Here is a 17644-nt window from a genome sequence, read left to right as displayed (position 1 = left end):
GGGAAAAATCAGCAAAAGAACATAATTTTATATGAGAGGAAAGAACCAGGTTCATAAATGGAGAATTGATGCATGAAATTGTATTTAATGAAGACTAATTGAGTGACCCATAGGACGACTTGAAGTAGATAAAGACTAGAATTGAGAGAGACCTGTAAAGACTACTAGAACAATCCAGAGATAGAATTACAAAGATGACTATCTTGATGTAGGTATATGAACAGTCGATAATATTTAAATACCTAATGGAAAATAATTGTAAGAAAATTATTTTTTTCAGGGGAATTAATGACAAAGAAAAACATTTCATGAGTAATTTTCAAGGTAATAAGTTTATATGTGTGTTTTTGTTTTTACAATGGCTAGAAGGTAAGAGTGATTCTAGTCTTGGGGAAAAACAACAAACTTTGTTTTTACTTGTTAAATTGCTATTATTGGTGGATTGCCACATAGATGACTGAGGGAAGGGAGTATTTTGGGAAATGTACTTGGTAAATACCCATGTACAGTGGTTAAAACTCTGTGTTTGCCTATGTATTTACCAAAAAGGTGGATATAACTAGGGGAAAAGCAGAACTTTAAAGGATATCAAAGTTAAAATTTCGGAGGAAAAAATAAGTCAAAGGAATTAATCAGAGCTATAGGAAGAGATAAAGAAGAGGGGGCCCCAGAGCCAATGAAAACTGAGTTTAGAGAAGGAAAGTCTAGTCAGTAGTTAAATACACCTGAGAGTGAAATAATTGGATTTGGCCTTCCAACAATCTCTAGCCACTTTAGAAATCTTTCATTACAAGGGAGAAACTGAAAGGCAGATTTCAGGAAAAGAAAGAGGATTCAGTGGATGAATAAATGAAATAGAATGAGTTATTCATGAAATTACAAATTAAGTCTAATACTAAGCAAAACAAAACCAAGTTTAATGACTCAGATTTCTCTAAAACTCAGGAATTTTCTTTGAATGCTTTTATTCAGTTTACTCTTCTCTTTTATTCCTATCCTAGACTTCTAAAATTTTTAAATTTTCTTTATATACACAAATCTTATCTAGAACTGAAGAAAATACTTTTCAGGTGCAAAATTGGAAATGGCTTCCCCAGGACCTAAGGGCCTTGTCCCCTTCACCAGAGAGTCTCTTGAAGTTATGGAACAGCATAGTGCTAAAAAACACAGTGAGGAACACAAAGAAGATTTAAAGCCAAACACCGACTTGGAAGTTGGAAAACAGCTGTCATTTGTTTATGGAAATCTTCCTAGAGCAATGGTGTCAGAGCCATTGGAAGATGTGGACCCATACTACAAGAATAAAATGGTAAGGATTAATTAAACTTATTATGACTATATTTTTATTCATTTTCCAGACATGTGAAAAATGTAATTGAGATAGGATGAAAGAAGATGGAAGAATAAGTGAAGAGGTAATTTTAAGTTATAGAAAATTGTATAAGAAATTTCACACATATTTGAGGTTTTTATCAAAACTGAATATTTGCCTGGTAGGTTAGTTTGTTTAGGGTTACTTTACTTTGTATGTAACAGGCTATACTGTTATGCCTTGATGTAAATGATTTATTTTATGTGAGCATAATGATTAGCTCCTTAAGACTACTGACTTTAAAATAACTATCATATAAAATTTCCATACTACGTACAGCAATTTCAACTGTTCAACTTGATGAGCTTACTTGGTAGTTAGGAAAATAAAGCTAATCTATATTTCATTCATAAATTTTATTCATTCATACAGTCACAGCCTATCTATCCAGAGAATGATTTGAGGAACTTACTAAATATTTGAACAATCCAAAAAGAAGCACAAAATGATAAAAATAAAAATAATTATGCTTAGAAAAGACAGAGATCTGTGTAGACTGACAAAGCTGGACGAGTCTCTACTAAGAAAATAGAATTTAAGTTATAGCTTGGAGAACACTTCACATTTTTACAAGGCAAGGGGAAGCTCTTCAATGAACAGTCAGTCAATAGCAGATACTAATTCTTGAATAGGGAAGAGACAGGCTGATGATAGAACCAGAACCCTGTAGCTGTGTTGCAAATTGTGGGAAATAAGATGAGATAACAGAGGTGGCAACATGGCTTTAATGTGGTGGCCAAAGTACTGGTGTAATGAGTGCAGTGTTTAAGTAAGATTAATCTAGAGATTCCTAAATTACTATTGCATGGAAGAGATAGGGTCAGAAAGATGAAATTAGAGAGAAAACAACTGAGGCCTGAAGTCAAGAGGTCTGGATTATAGGAGTGTCTTGGAGAGAGAGGTAACACACCTGAGAAGAAATAGCAGGATTTGAAGACTGATTAATAATGCCAAGGTTTCCAGCTTGAAAGAATAGAAGTGCTTCTGACAAAAATAAAGTAACTATAAAGAAAGATCAAATTTGGGAGAGATGAGGATTAGTCCCGTTGTAGACAAATGTAATTTGATATTCTTGTAGAGTGTTCAGTGATTTTACCAAATGGGTGAAATGGAAATGAATCACTTTCTGGACAGAAGGCAAAGTGAGCATTTTGTATAATCACAACTCTTTTGAATATTTTGCATGGTGGAAGCGTGTTGACAATTTACAGTATAAATGTATATATTAACAAAAGACTCCAGTATCTCTGGTAGCCTCCATGGGCATTATGCATCATTAGCTATAAAACACCTGTAAAACCTTAAGAACATTTTAGTGAAAATGTAAGTCCTCATCTCAATTATCTCCACTTTCACTTTTGCTATGCTTAAGTCATTAACAGTTGATATAACAGTAACCTTAAAGGTAACTCTATTATAGCAGAGTTCTGAGTTCTTTGTAGTGTTTACAGACATGGCAGACAAATCTAGGTGTGTTACTGAAGACAAAATCAAAGATTTTGAAAAACAACCAAAAACAGTAAGGATACCTTAGTATAAAAAGTATTGTTATTAGTGATAACACAGAGATATTAAAAATTTAAATTATATTTAGTTTACTCTGTTAAAGATGGCATACAAATAAATAATTCTCAAATGAAATGAACAATTTCAGCACTTAAACATTAACTAGAAAATATTTCTATCTGGAACTACTCATTCCTTCACAAAGACATAAGCTGGTTGGCTACATCCTGTGTGAAGTTTGAAATTGTTTTGGAAAATACATGGAAAGCGCATTTTAAACAATCAGATTTATTTTATTTGGCCCTTTTTATTTTCTTTTTGCTTTTAAAATGGAAAGAGGGACAATAACTACAATCAGGCCAAAATACACACAAATTATATGTTGGAAAAGTGTTCCATTGAGGAGAATCAGAGCACGGTTTGTTTTCCATTTAGAATAGGTATTCATAAAATATCAATGAATATATATTTGTATATATAGACAAATATAAATACCAATGTATAGTCACATATACACCTCTGTATAATTATATATTAAATATAATATATATTTTAGTATATTATAATATATTTTATCACATTGCATTATACACTATACATTACTGTTACATTACTGTTACATTATACTCTATATAATGTTTACTATGTATAATATAGTTATGCACACACCACAACAAATGAATTTTCCAAATGGGTATGTATATATAATAAAAGTGCACATATGTATGTGTGTATATACTTATGTGTGTGTATATATATATATATATATATATACAGACATACACATATACATATACACTTTTACTGTGTATCCATATTTTACACACGTATACATAAGTCCTTTTTTAAATGTTTCTGATTTTTCCCTTTTTTGGTTTAATGCTTCTATATGCCAACATATGTTTTACATGATATAAACTTCTGTTTTAAATATGTTTATGTCATTGATAACTTACAAGTGGGGTTTTATACCGTAGGTAATTACTAATGATTAATGTAATGTTTGAGTGCATTCGGTCACCTTTACTACTATAATCCCACACCTTATTTGCTTCAAAATAAAATTAACTTATTTTACATTCACTGAGTTTTAGTATGCTTAAATGCGTACCCATGAGCCATCTGGATATAGATTTCTTTCTATTACATTAGTTCTGCAGGAAGACTTGAGGATTGGTATATGGCAAACAGTTTTCTTAGGTAGAACACTGGTAAAAAAAAGTGGTAGATAAGGCTAAATATAAGTAAAAATAGTTTTTAAAAAACTTTCCATTTGATTTAGTCTGTAAAAGGACATCAAAATGTAAGGAGTGTAACTGTTAGACTTCATGACTTAAATGAGCATTTGCAATGTGCTTCATAATTGATGAGATCATAATTCTCAGTTCTAATTTCAGTTGATGTTCTTTTTTTTCATTTCACATGATGTTCTTTTTTTCCTCTTACAGACTTTCATAGTATTAAATAAAAAGAGAACAATATTCAGATTCAGTGCCACCTGGTGTACATTGTCTCCTTTCAATTCAGTTAGAAGAACAACCATTAAGATTTTGGTACATCCATATCCTTTTCTGTTGGTTTTAGACTGTACTAATATCAAATGCAACTATTCTATTCAGATATTGCTGCAGTCTTTTTCTCTTTTTAATTAATATTCATTTTAGGTCATACTGAAATCTTGATTATAACTGCACTGTGTTCCATATTTGAAAGTACATTTAAAATATATTTTCTAGGGACTTCCCTGGTGGTCCAGCAGTTAAGACTCCGCACTTCCACTGCAGGGTCTCGAGTTCGATCCCTGGTCGAGGAACTAAGATCCCACATGCCTCGTGGCCAAAAATATATATAGACTTTTTTTTTCTTTTCTAGTACACACAACAGTAGTAAATGTTAACAAATCTTAGTAATCCTCATTGTTTTCAATATGAGGAGTATATTTTTTGACATTTAAGAAACTATGTGATCTCATATGTGTAAATACATATAAACAGATTATAGAAACATGTATTTCCAATATTGTTTTTATTAACATTATTCCTTGACGATAACTTACCTTTTTCCAACTGTTAATTTTAATTAGCATCCTGATTGACTGCATATTTATGTCCATGACTGATTTGCCAAAATGGGGGCCAGCATTACAGTAAGTTATATAATTTTATTATGTATAATTGCATATATGATTATATTTTATATTTAACATATTGTGTTACAGTACATTATATATTACATATTATAATATTTAATATATAATATTAATATTTTAATATATAATATACATTGTACATAATATAATATTTATACACATTCCACAATTAATTGATAGTCAAATTTCATGGTTAATGCTGTAAGACATAGCCCACTCTAGAAGCCCTAACTAAAGCCCTATCCTATGGTTGTCTGGTTGAGTTGTTGGTTGGTTGCTTGGTTGCCAGATAATTATCCTCGACATATTACTTCAGAGATGATGATGTATTAGTCTCACTTTTAATATGAAAAGTTATTATATGAAAACTTTTCTGCAGGAATACTTTGCTTGGAATTTATACATTTGAAATACTTGTAAAACTCATTGCAAGAGGCATCTGGGCAGGATCTTTTTATTTCTTTGGTGATCCATGGAACTGGCTCGATTTCAGTGTAACTTTGTTTGAGTGAGTATTTCTTTTAAGTTGCAAACATCTTAATACCTTGCTAAGAAAGTGCTTTTCATAAAGAAACATTGAGGATGATAAAGTTTTCTGCCTGCAAAAATTCTATGAGTAAAGAATAATTCATAAATCATAGCCATAATGAGCTCTCTTAGGCAGCTCCAACTGAACTAGTCCTCAGAATATGCATTCAAAATTAAAGGAGTGGGATATTATCTCTGTAATCTACCCGAAGCAAAAACAATAGAGATTGAATTTTTCCATTTGAAGTGATTATTTTCAGTGAACAGAAAATCTCCTGGGAGCTTAAGAGAGGATCCTGGCGTATTTGATTCTTCTCTAATCTACATTGCTTAAAAACAGTAAATATTCTAGTTATCAGAATAAGATATTTTATACACACACATTTTTCTAAAATGATACATTAAGTTCTAATAATTTACATGTGTATTGATTTATTTAATCCTTCTACTTAGTATACTCTTATTTTATGGCTAAAGAAATTGTCACTGGCATCAAACTTCTGTTAAAAATAATTTAAAATAATACTCTATTTGTGGACTTGGGGTCAATTTTTTTAAAAAAGAAATAACCTTTATAAAGAACTTAATTAGTTTCTGCCATGTTGTAAGCAGTCAAAAAATAGTAGCTAATATCATTGAAATTATTATCACTGCTACTTCTACTATTACTATTATTATTTCTGCTCTTGCCATTGCTATTAGCTAACACTTAGGTAACACAGCTAACATTTAGCCCTTAGTATGTGCCAGGTGCTTTGCTATGAACTTTACATATATTAACTTATTTAATCCCCCCAAATCCTCAGAATTAGGAAGTATTATTATCCTTACTTTACGTTTGAGGAAACTAACACAAGAAAGATTAAGTAATTTAAATAGTGGAGCCTGTATTTCTACATGGTCAGTCTGGCTACAGTGTCTGTGTCCTTAACCACTATACACATTTACTTCTGCTGTCATCACCATCACCATTGTCATCTTCATCATCACCTCATCACCATCATTATCATCACCAGAAGTTTAAATACTTAAATTTTATTCTTTTAAAAAACTATGGATTTCCTTATTTTTAACTATCTCTTCACCAATTAGATTCAAAATATTTATGAACATAATATAGAGTATTTGATATGGAATTATGACTACTCAGAGCGTCAAGCTTTTATAAACTCTCATAATTTGTTTGTAGATTAATATTTACTTGGATACCTTGCACTATAGCAGTCTTTCCCTTCAAATCAATAATAAAACTGTTTGCAAAATGCAATAATGAAAGCAAGTGAAACATTTGGATATATGGTTTTAAAAATAAGTTTCAAACAGTATAAAGAGCCAAAGATAAGTAATATAAACTCAATATGACTTCTAAATGACTCCAATTTAATCCCACAGGCATATATCAAGATATTCACCTCCAAACTTCATTTCAATATTTCGAATTACAAGAAATTTGAGAATTTTGAAAATTATTCCTTTAAACCAAGGTAAGAAAAAGCATTGAGTTCTTCATTTTGTTTTATGTACTTCCGTGTATTCATCTGAACACCCCTATTATTGCTTGAAGAAATGTTAAATTGAACAGTGTTTCAGCTTTGGAATAAATGAATTACCTGATTTTCAAATTTATTTCAGTCACTCCTGGAACGGCAAGAAGAAATATCACATTTTTTACTTATTTGAAGTGGGTTCAATTCTTTTGATAATAAAATATAGAGCTCAATCAAAATATATTATTTTTCTATTTTTTTCTTTTTTACTTATTCTTTTGTCTTAAATATGAACTTATAAAATTGTCCTTAGACTTCTGAGAGAGATAGCAGTTTAGACAGATATCTAATCTGGCCTCTTCTTTTCCTCATTGTTTCTAAAAACCAGTTGAAATGAACAAAGCAAAATAAAATAAAATAAATTCCCTTTTGCTGTCAGTGCTTGGATAGGATGCATTCCACATGCCACAAAGTTTAAGAAGGTTCTGCTAAATAAAGTAGAGCTGTGACCACACTGATGGAAGAAGCTGACAACTAATTTACACCTCCCATTCCTGAAAGAATCTTAGAGAAGTCTACCAATACCTTCTGATTTGTTGTTCTGAATGAATAAAAACAATCAGCTAGGAAAACTTGACCCAGAGTTTTTTTGGCTGCTATGAGTCAGAGGTATTATGAAATAGTTGAACGAATAAACCCACAGGCAAGATCTACAGGCAACTTTCATCCACTGGAACATCATGAAAAAGGCCAGATATATTGCATACTCTGTACTTGGAGAACAGGCTGGGCAAAACAGCAAAAAAAGATTGGAGAAATATGGTAATGGATGCCTAACCTTGTGGATATACTGAAACATTAAATAGTACACATTAAACAGGTGAATTGTATGGTTTATAAATTATATCTCAATAAAGCTGTTTGATAAAAATGGTATGTGGCATGGCAGCTTCACCAAACACAGTGAAGAAACCAGCAGTGAGAACTGCCCTGGCAGGAATTTTCACAGTCCTAGCTCTCTTACTACTCTCCGTAAATTGCTAGAACATAAAATTGTATCACCTTCATCTTCATCTTAGAATCAGAGGTAAAGATTGTAGAATAATTCAGGTAAATCCAAGTTAATACAAGAAGAATACAGTAACTAGAATTGGGAGCACACAGGCTGATAGGACCTGCTGTTTGTTTCAAAGGAGAAAATAAGGCACATACCAGCAATATAGAGTATATGAAAATATTTTGCAATACAGAAGGAAAAACATACTATTCAAGAGAATGAAAATAATCCTTTTTTTCTTTTAAAAATATGCTCTAAGGAATAGATGCAAGCATAAGAAATCATCTGTTTTGTAGTTTTGTAGTCCCAATAGAAAAAAACTTAGACTCTCAAGTAGAAGATGAAAATGAAATCATAAAATAGACAAATAAAAATACATTTAAGACCAAAAAATAGTAAAAATTATAATATCCTTGGTGACCTTTTGATGGTAATAGAAGTAGTAAAATATATAGCATTATCTGTATAATATTATGGTGTAGTAAATAAACCACTCGTGTGAAGAAAAACTAGAGACCCAGTAGAACCAAAAATGGGACGGATTAATGAAGGAAGACAAAACCAAGTTCCATTATATGGATAATTGGTGATCCTAAAAAAAAGAGACCAGATTAAATATGAAAGACAAATTATTCAAAAATACATTAGAAATTTTCAAGTCCCTTAACCTGAGAAAGACCTTAGTCACAAATGGAAAGGACTCATCTTATACTAGATTTTAAAAAAAGTAACAGATACACTTACACATACTATAAAATTTTCTAAATTTAAAGTATTAAAGAGAAAAAGCATTATAAAACCTACAAGCAAAAGAGTGAAGAAAACGAGCCTATGGAAAGGTTATGCACACCTCTTAATAATATTAAACATGAGTAGACAGTGGAGTTTCAGAGCTGAGGGGAAATGTAGATGGGGAGGTTGTGACACCAGAATTCTATACCTGTGTGCCATTCATATGGGAAATCTACAGAATAATATCCTCAGCCATCCAAGAATTCTGAAATTTTACACGGATCGTTCCTGAGTATCTGCTGAAAATTGAAACTATGAAAATAAAATATTCAACAATGGGAAGATTTAGTACCAAAAGAATGGAATGAACTCTGAAATCGTTTCAACAGAGAATGAATTCCAAATTACTGTTGTTAGTGGGTTGCAAAACAGAACGCAAATATTATAAATCAGAAGTTATAACATGGACATCTGTGGTTTATTCTTCAACTAGAGACGTATTTTACTTTTTAAAGAAAAATTTGAAATAGATTATAAAAATCTGATGATTTTAACATTAAATTCTAAATTAACTTGGATGAATCATCAGCATTCTTGCATGGCAACTACCAACTGTAGTTGAGGAGCAGCTGCCTCTTTAAGTCAGGCATATTCATTCAAGTATCCTCCACTCCCTATTTGCATGAATTTATGTTTCCTGACAAATCTTTGTAATGATTTGAATGTTACCTTTCCTATAAATCATGAAAGATAAGTTATACTGCAAAATACATAAAATTCAACAACTATAACTAGGTTAAAAGTCCTAAATTATATAAATAAACAAAAACTGAGAAGTAGGAATAGAGAAATGTGAGAAAGTAAATATGGTTATTTCCTTATATGGTGAGACTATAGTAGATACAGTTTTATTTTTGATGTAGAGAGTACATGCTTTTCCAAAATAAGAACTTAAGTTTGATCAGGTTCTCAAAATAGATATACTTTATCTAAAATACTAGAGGGAAAAAAGAAATTAAAGTTTATTTAGAAAGAATAGGACACATAGTAAATCATAAGGGGAATATAAAAATCAAAAAAAGTAATGATAAAGGCCAATCCAACAATAAAGCCAATTTATAGAAATGAATATAATTGGGTAAAAATTGTCTGTCAAGATGTAGAGACTTTAAAATTAAATTAAAAATAAGTTAAACTCCACAAGAGATATACCTAAACTAAAACAAAATGAAAGTTTAAAAGTAAAAAAAAGGAAAAAGTTATACCAGGAAATCAATATCAAAATTGGCATGTGGCTCAGAACTTTGAATGGTAGATAACAATGAATTGCAGATAACAATGAAAATTACTAATAAATTTGATTCTGTAAAATTTGATGCTGACTTTTTTTACCTTTACTCAAAATGTCACCACTAAAATTAAAGTTCCACAAGATGCTTGGCTTTATGTATATTATATATAATATATTTATAAATTATGTTAGTATTAATATTTTATATTCATATATTTGTAAGTATATTTTAATTTATATATTTGTAAAAATATTTTATATAATATTACTATCATTAATAAAATATATTTGCATAAATTTATACACACATATATATTCTTAAAGATAATTTCAACAAAACAATATGAAAAAATTTTTTCAGTAAAAAATATACAGAGGACTCATGACAGTTATCAAACAAAAATACACAGTGCAACTATACGTATTTTAAAAGTTTATTATGGTGATCATGGAAATTACATCAAAGTAAAATGATCCTATTTTTCTTCTAATACATTGGCAATGATATTTTTTAAAATGTCCTAGCTTTACTGAAGGCCTGACTATATATTTATAGTCTCTGGTTTATGCATTGGTTCAACATCTCAACAATTTGAACGTATGAATCGATACTTAAATATGGTCATACATTTTGATACAGAAATCCCATTTCTAATGTAATACTTTAAAAAGACTTGCATATGGCAAAAAAAAATTAATAGTATTATTCCGGGTAGCAAAAGTAGCTATAAATATGTATTTCGGTATGATAGCAATTAAAATTGTATATCTACTCTAGATATCACATTTCTGTAACCACAAAATAACTTTATTTCAACCCTATTCTATCACACTCAAGAAATCTAATCATCTGAGGAGGTCATTTAAAAAACAGATTTTCAATTCTCACAATGATATATGAAATAGGTATCATTATACCCATTTAAAAAATAATAAAACAAGCATGGAAATGTTGGTAACTTGCTCAACATCACAGAGCTAGTATATTCTCATCCATTGTAGAGCTGAGCAGTTATTAGGATCATAAATTTAAACAGACCAACAAATAAAAAAGGAGCAAGGGAAAAAGAGAAGGAAGGAAGGAGGGAACTAACAAAGGAAGGATGGAAAGAAGAAAGAAGCAAGGGAGGAAGGAAGGCTTATAGTAGTTTCATCTATAAAATTTAATTATGAGGTTTTTGTTGTATCTTCTTGCTTTCTATGTTTTCAAAATTGAGCATGTATTATTTAATAATTAGAAAAATGAATGTTCTTAAATAAATCTAGCTTTAAAGTTGAATTCTTGATTAGTAAGTACTCTGATATAAATTCAGCCACATATAATTACAGTTATGTGTTATTCTCATTTCTAATCATTAAAAGTTTTTCATGTTTTACTTAATCAGCTCCAAAAATTGAGTTCTTAAAAAGTTAATGAGACAGCCACTATGGAGAACAGTATGGAGGTTCCTTAAAAAACTACAAATAGAACTACCATAGGACCCAGCAATCCCACTACTGGGCATATACCCTGAGAAAACCATAATTCAAAAAGAATCATGTACCAAAATATTCATTGCAGCTCAATTTACAATAGCCAGGACAGGGAAGCAACCTAAGTGTCCATCAACAGATGAATGGATAAAGAAGATGTGGCACATATATACAATGGAATATTACTCAGCCATAAAAAGAAACGAAATTGAGTTATTTGTCGTGAGGTGGATGGACCTAGAGTCTGTCATACAGAGTGAAGTAAGTCAGAAAGAGAAAAACAAATACCGTATGCTAACCGTATATATGGAATCTAAGAAAAAAAAATCGTCATGAAGAACCTAGGGGCAAGATGGGAATAAAGACACAGACCTACTAGAGAATGGACTTGAGAATATGGGGAGGGGGAAGGGTAAGGTGTGACAAAGTGAGAGAGTGGCATGGACATATATACACTACCAAACGTAAAATAGATAGCTAGTGGGAAGCAGCCGCATAGCACAGGGAGATCAGCTCGCTGGTTTGTGACCACCTAGAGGGGTGGGATAGGGACGGTGGGAGGGAGGGAGATGCAAGAGGGAAGAGGTATGGGGATATATGTATATGTATAACTGATCACTCCTTTATAAAGCAGAAACTAACACACCATTGTAAAGCAATTATACTCTAATAAAGATGTTTTTAAAAAGTTAATGAAAGAATGTATAGAATACTGCTATTTCAAACTATTTCTTGTTTCAACATTTGCAACCCATGTTGATTTTTAACTCTACGCCTTTACCTATGCTTATAAATAATGGTGATTAGTATGAAAAGCAATAGCCAAGAGAGAAGGCCTGTTCTTTATGTAGTAAAGAGAAACAAACAAATAACTAATTTAAAAATACTAAGTTATGTCTAAATTATTGACAGGAGGGCTTCCCTGGTGGCGCAGTGGTTGAGAGTCCGCCTGCCGATGCAGGGGACACGGGCTCGTGCCCTGGTCCGGGAAGATCCCACATGCCGCGGAGCAGCTAGGCCCGTGAGCCATGGCCGCTGAGCCTGCGTGTCCAGAGCCTGTGCTCCGCAACGGGAGAGGCCACAACAGTGAGAGGCCCGCATACCGCAAAAAAATAAAATAAATAAATAAATTATTGACAGGTGTAATAAATTAGCAATAATACAGAAACCTCAAAGTTAAGGGTTTTATTCATTTTAGTCGTTGGACCTAGATAATGGTGGATTAAATTGTAAAACACAAAGCTATTGATTTTGATGGCATCTGCATTTGCCATGGGAGAAGTTTGCTAATCTTGCTTTACTAAGATATTTTATTTTATCGAAAACAAACGTTTCTCTTTTCAGGTCTGAAGTCTTTTGTAGGGATCCTGATCCATTGTTTGAAGGAACTCACTGGGGTCATTATCCTAACTCTCTTCTTTCTGAGCATATTTTCTCTAATTGGGATGGGGCTCTTCATGGGCAACCTGAAGCATAAATGTTTGCGATGGCCCCAAGAAAATGAAACTGAAACACTGCACAACAGAACTGGAAACCCATATTATATTCGAGGTAAGAATCCCTTGCATCTATATCAAAAAAATTAAAACTTTTCTTACTGGCAAAATATTCTTCACAGAAATATTGAACATTCAATTTCAGAACAAATTTAACTTCAGAACAACCTTCATATAAATGCCATAACTATGCTCAAGTACTAATCTGGATCAGTTTCTTTTATCAGGATAATAAAGTTCCAAGTCTTCAGACAGTTAAATCAGGGAAACCTACATTTGGAATTGCTAAAACTTGCAAATTTTATCCTTTCATAAATAAATAAATATGACCAAAGTCTTAACTGCAATTTTATCAGAGTACAATCCTCATGATACTACCTTTCTTCGATAAAGTTGTTTAAAATTTAAATGTAAGTGTACACATTAGAAACTTTGGCGTGATCATATAAATCAAAAAATGACCTACAATATAGAAATTCTTACTATTGTTGTATTTCAATTGCTGCTGCTCACTTTAAATGCTTTGAGTTATACTCTGATGAATAATGAAAATATTTTAGGCTAACAGAAATAATGTCAAACAAGTATTGCTTAGCCCTTATACATAAGTAAATCACATACCTGATCACATATCTTCACTATAATCCTGCAGAGAAGACATGAATAACCCCTGTTACCAACAGAGAAACAGAAGTAAAGGGAAATTCTGTGAATGTTCTAGCATACTATAACCACACGGTGGCAAAACTAGGATTCTAGCCAAGCTCCATCTGGCTTTAAAACCCATTCCCTTTTCACCAGGCCATACTCTCTTATTAGATTTTTCCCTCATATTAAAATCATCAGCTCCTTTCTGACAGTATTTAGAAAAAACCAAAAGCATATTGTTCTACTTATAAAAATAAAATATTGATAAACCTCAAGTAGTCCTTCTACCTTAATTTTATTTATACTTTGGATTTAATAAGTTCTAAAACAAATCTTAATAAATTTTACTCTTTGGTTTACCCCATAATATGATTATGATGCAAGTAATGCAAAATTATTAGTACATATGTGAAATGTTTCCTTATTATGTAGGTCTATTTCATGGTCTTAATTCTAGTGATAAGAACAATAGGAGATGGATGTTAAATCTTAGATTCCAATTGAAATCCCCTTTTAGCTTCTTTGATGTTGTAATAAAAATATGCTAATTACTAAAAAATAAACAAATTTTGCTACTTCACTGGTTATTGCTAAGAAAATAGAGTCCAAGTTATTTTCTTTGTTAAAGTATGTATATTATAATGAAATCATTTTAAAGATTATCACTTTAATATTTGTCCAATTCTAGTCATTCCATTTTCTCAAATAGCATGTTAGGAATTGCTGGAAATATATTTGCAAAACACTATTTAACCTAATTTCCATGTCATAGTCCTTGTATTTAGAAGAACACTTGGGACGCCTAGTTCTAATGTCAAATTTCATTTGGTTTTTGACTGTCACTCAAAAGTTTTGATTAATGTTTCCTAACTATGATTTTTAAATTCTTCTAAAATTATTTTAGGTGACAAATTAAAGTGACATTTTCTGAGATTGGTGTAATTCAATTTTGTACACACACACACACACACACACACACACACACACACTCACCAGGACTGATCTCATGGGTTTGATTTTTGTGATTTGAATTCAGAACCTAAAAATCAATGCTACTAACCGTGTATGTTCCCAACCCTGGTAACTGATATCTATAAATACACAATTTAAATTTTGATTGATAGCAGATAAAAGTACCTGGATGAATTCTATGGGCTATGACTCAGATTATCTCAGATTATGATTGAAACTAGGTGATATCAGGACAAGTAATTAGGCGACACTGGACACTCATTGTAGAAAAATAAGCTACAAAGTGGGAAGAGAATGGAAATTAAACCCAGAGACAGAAAACTCTGGTCTTCTGTTCAGGAAGATCATCAGGAATAAACCCTGAAAGGAATAATCCTCAGTTTTCAAATAGAATAGTCTTGGGAATTTTTCTTTCAGGGTCTGGTCATACCTGGCTGGAGTAGGTGGATTGCCAGAGGTCTTTTGGCCTGTACACTGGATGCTAGGACAGCCTCCTAGATTTTAAAAAAAGGAGGGGGAGGCAGGCTGTATGCTCCTTCCTTCTTACTGTACAGAAGGATGTTCATCTGTACAGATTTAATTGGGTTTCATATATGCTGTTCACTCAAGATTAGATATGGAATATCATTTCTTTCCTATTTTTCAGAAACAGAAAACTTTTATTATTTAGAAGGAGAAAGATATGCTCTTCTTTGTGGCAACAGAACAGATGCTGGGTAAGTGGTATTAATGTTTTCTTCTATTGTAACCAAAAGTGAAGTCTGGCTGTTCAACGCGCAAAAGCCGGTAAAGAGGCCAGGTTGGTGGAAAGGAAAGTTTGTTTTATTTTGGGTGCTGGCAACCGGGAGCAGGGGGTAGAGTGGGGAGAGGGTGGAAGCCTGTATCCAAAGGCCGACTCTGACCCCACCGCCCTGACAATCAGGGGGCAAGAGCTTTTATAGATGGAGGGAGGGGGTTACAGGCAAGAACAGCGCAGTCAGCTCTGACAGACATCTAGATATTGGTCATCGGTGGTCTGACCAGCATCATCTTGATTGTTTTAAGTACAGTTAATCTTCAGTTCCAGGGTCCGTTTGTTCCTATTTCCTTGAGGCCAATTCTCAGAATTATGACAACTTATGTCATGGCTACAGTCTGGTCTTCATGTAGTTAACTTCTTCCACCTGGTGGGGATTTCAGCATCTACAGACAGCTCACAGGATATGGCTCAGAATATTATCTGTAGCCCTTGAGAAGGAACTAAAGGTCCTTGACTATGTTTAATGACAAAACTATTATTATTTGGTCTCCTTTGACTGTTTTCTTTTGTTTCTACTTTTTCTCACCTCTCTGATTAAACTTATTCTTTGGTTAAAGTTTTTCCACAGACAAAAGGCAGGCTGAGGACATGGGAGAGCAAGGACCATAGGGTCCTGCTCTGTTTCAGTATCCCTGATCAATAGTATTTATTTAATGATTATTGCTTTGATTAATGGTTCCCATTTGATTACATAATCTCATTTTACCATCAAAACCATGCTGAGAAGTGTACAATAGGGAATACTATTAATCTGATTTTACAGAAAAAAGTATAATGGATAGACTAGCTAAATGATTTATTCAAGCTCAAGAAGTTAGTAAATGGAAGAGCTGGGACTTAAGTAAGAATCTGATTTTCTGTTTTCAGTGTGCCCCAGAGCTAATAGGAATTATCAAGAAAGACAATATAATCTGTTCTTCAGCCCAAAGACTTTGAAGAAAAAATAATTAAAGATGTGATGTTATTTCACTTATGTTATGGCTTGTATGTCTTTAATGAATATAATTTACATTAATAACAAGCTGATTGCTCTTAAAAACAGTACTTATAAATAATCCTTCAGTGAGATGACAAAACTCTCAAGTTTTATTGTCCTATAATTTCAGATGAAGAGATAAGAAGGTAGAAATAAAGTGCTTCTCAGCAGTACTATGACTCAATTCCTTCTGTTACTTCCCTAAGCTGGGATGACTTGGCACCCATTTGTAAACTCAGCTCTTTCTTAGAGGCTCTGGGCACAGATTGACAAAAAAGCACATGGGAGAGGGGAACATGAGTTATGTAGTTTAGCTGTATTAAGGTGATTTAGACATATTGTTGCTTACTCAACTCTTTTTGCCACCCTACTGCTGGGCTTCCTTTCTGTTTTCAAGTCCAGATTATGATTTCATCTCATCGTGTCTGCCCCATCCCACTCAAGCTAACCCTTTCAGTGGACATTCCAAATTAAATTTTACCTGAAATGCATGTTGGAGATATCTGGTCATGGATAGACAGAATCGCAATGATATAGTATGTCAAGGCCAGAAGAGAAAGTCATACAGAGTTTCACCTGCAGCCATCATACTTTGCTGCATGGTAAACTATCCCAAAAGTTGGTGCTTTAAGACAAGAACAAAAATTCATTTGTTCAGATTCTGTAGGTCAGCAATTTAACAAGCCTCAACACACAAGTACTTTTTAAACCTCTGTTTGCATCACAATTGTTAACCATTAACAAGTATGCAAAACAAGTCACATGGCCAAAGTTCCAGTAATGTAGGAGGAACTACAGAAAGGTGTGGATGGAGGAAGCATGATTTATTGGGCCACTACTGTCATAATGGACCACAACACACAAGCCCCAGTAGGTAAAAGTATGAAGACTCCATGAAAGGAAATGAAATAAATATTTAATCATCTTTCTACCAAACTGCCAGTTCTGCTTATAAATTATTGATAATAAATTTTTTCTCACTCTTAAATAATGGGATGTAAGGGTTTGAGGTGAGATCATTTAAAAATTAAACCCTAAACTACTACAGTTTTATTTTTATCAGTGTTATTTTCCATCAGTTATACTTTCACTTTGATACTGGGTAGTAAAGAAATCTTTAACAAAAGGCTTGGTAAAAAGCATTTGTGAGGGGCTTCC

General features: G+C 32.4%; 1 protein-coding gene across 1 annotated transcript in view; it reads left to right on the top strand.

Moving 5' to 3' along the window:
• Positions 1-1084: 1084 nt before the first annotated feature.
• The window catches only part of SCN7A (sodium voltage-gated channel alpha subunit 7), a 56136-nt gene continuing 39576 nt past the window's right edge, over positions 1085-17644 (top strand). Inside the window, exons 1-7 of the mRNA XM_060106464.1 lie at positions 1085-1309; positions 4327-4439; positions 4935-5024; positions 5407-5535; positions 6948-7039; positions 12940-13146; positions 15358-15427. Coding sequence (XP_059962447.1) covers positions 1085-1309; positions 4327-4439; positions 4935-5024; positions 5407-5535; positions 6948-7039; positions 12940-13146; positions 15358-15427 — 926 coding nt within the window. The remainder of the gene's footprint in view (positions 1310-4326; positions 4440-4934; positions 5025-5406; positions 5536-6947; positions 7040-12939; positions 13147-15357; positions 15428-17644) is intronic.

The sequence above is a fragment of the Mesoplodon densirostris genome, chromosome 8, assembly GCF_025265405.1.
Source record: "Mesoplodon densirostris isolate mMesDen1 chromosome 8, mMesDen1 primary haplotype, whole genome shotgun sequence".
Lineage (NCBI taxonomy): Eukaryota > Metazoa > Chordata > Mammalia > Artiodactyla > Ziphiidae > Mesoplodon > Mesoplodon densirostris.
This window is presented reverse-complemented; position numbering and strand designations above follow the sequence as displayed.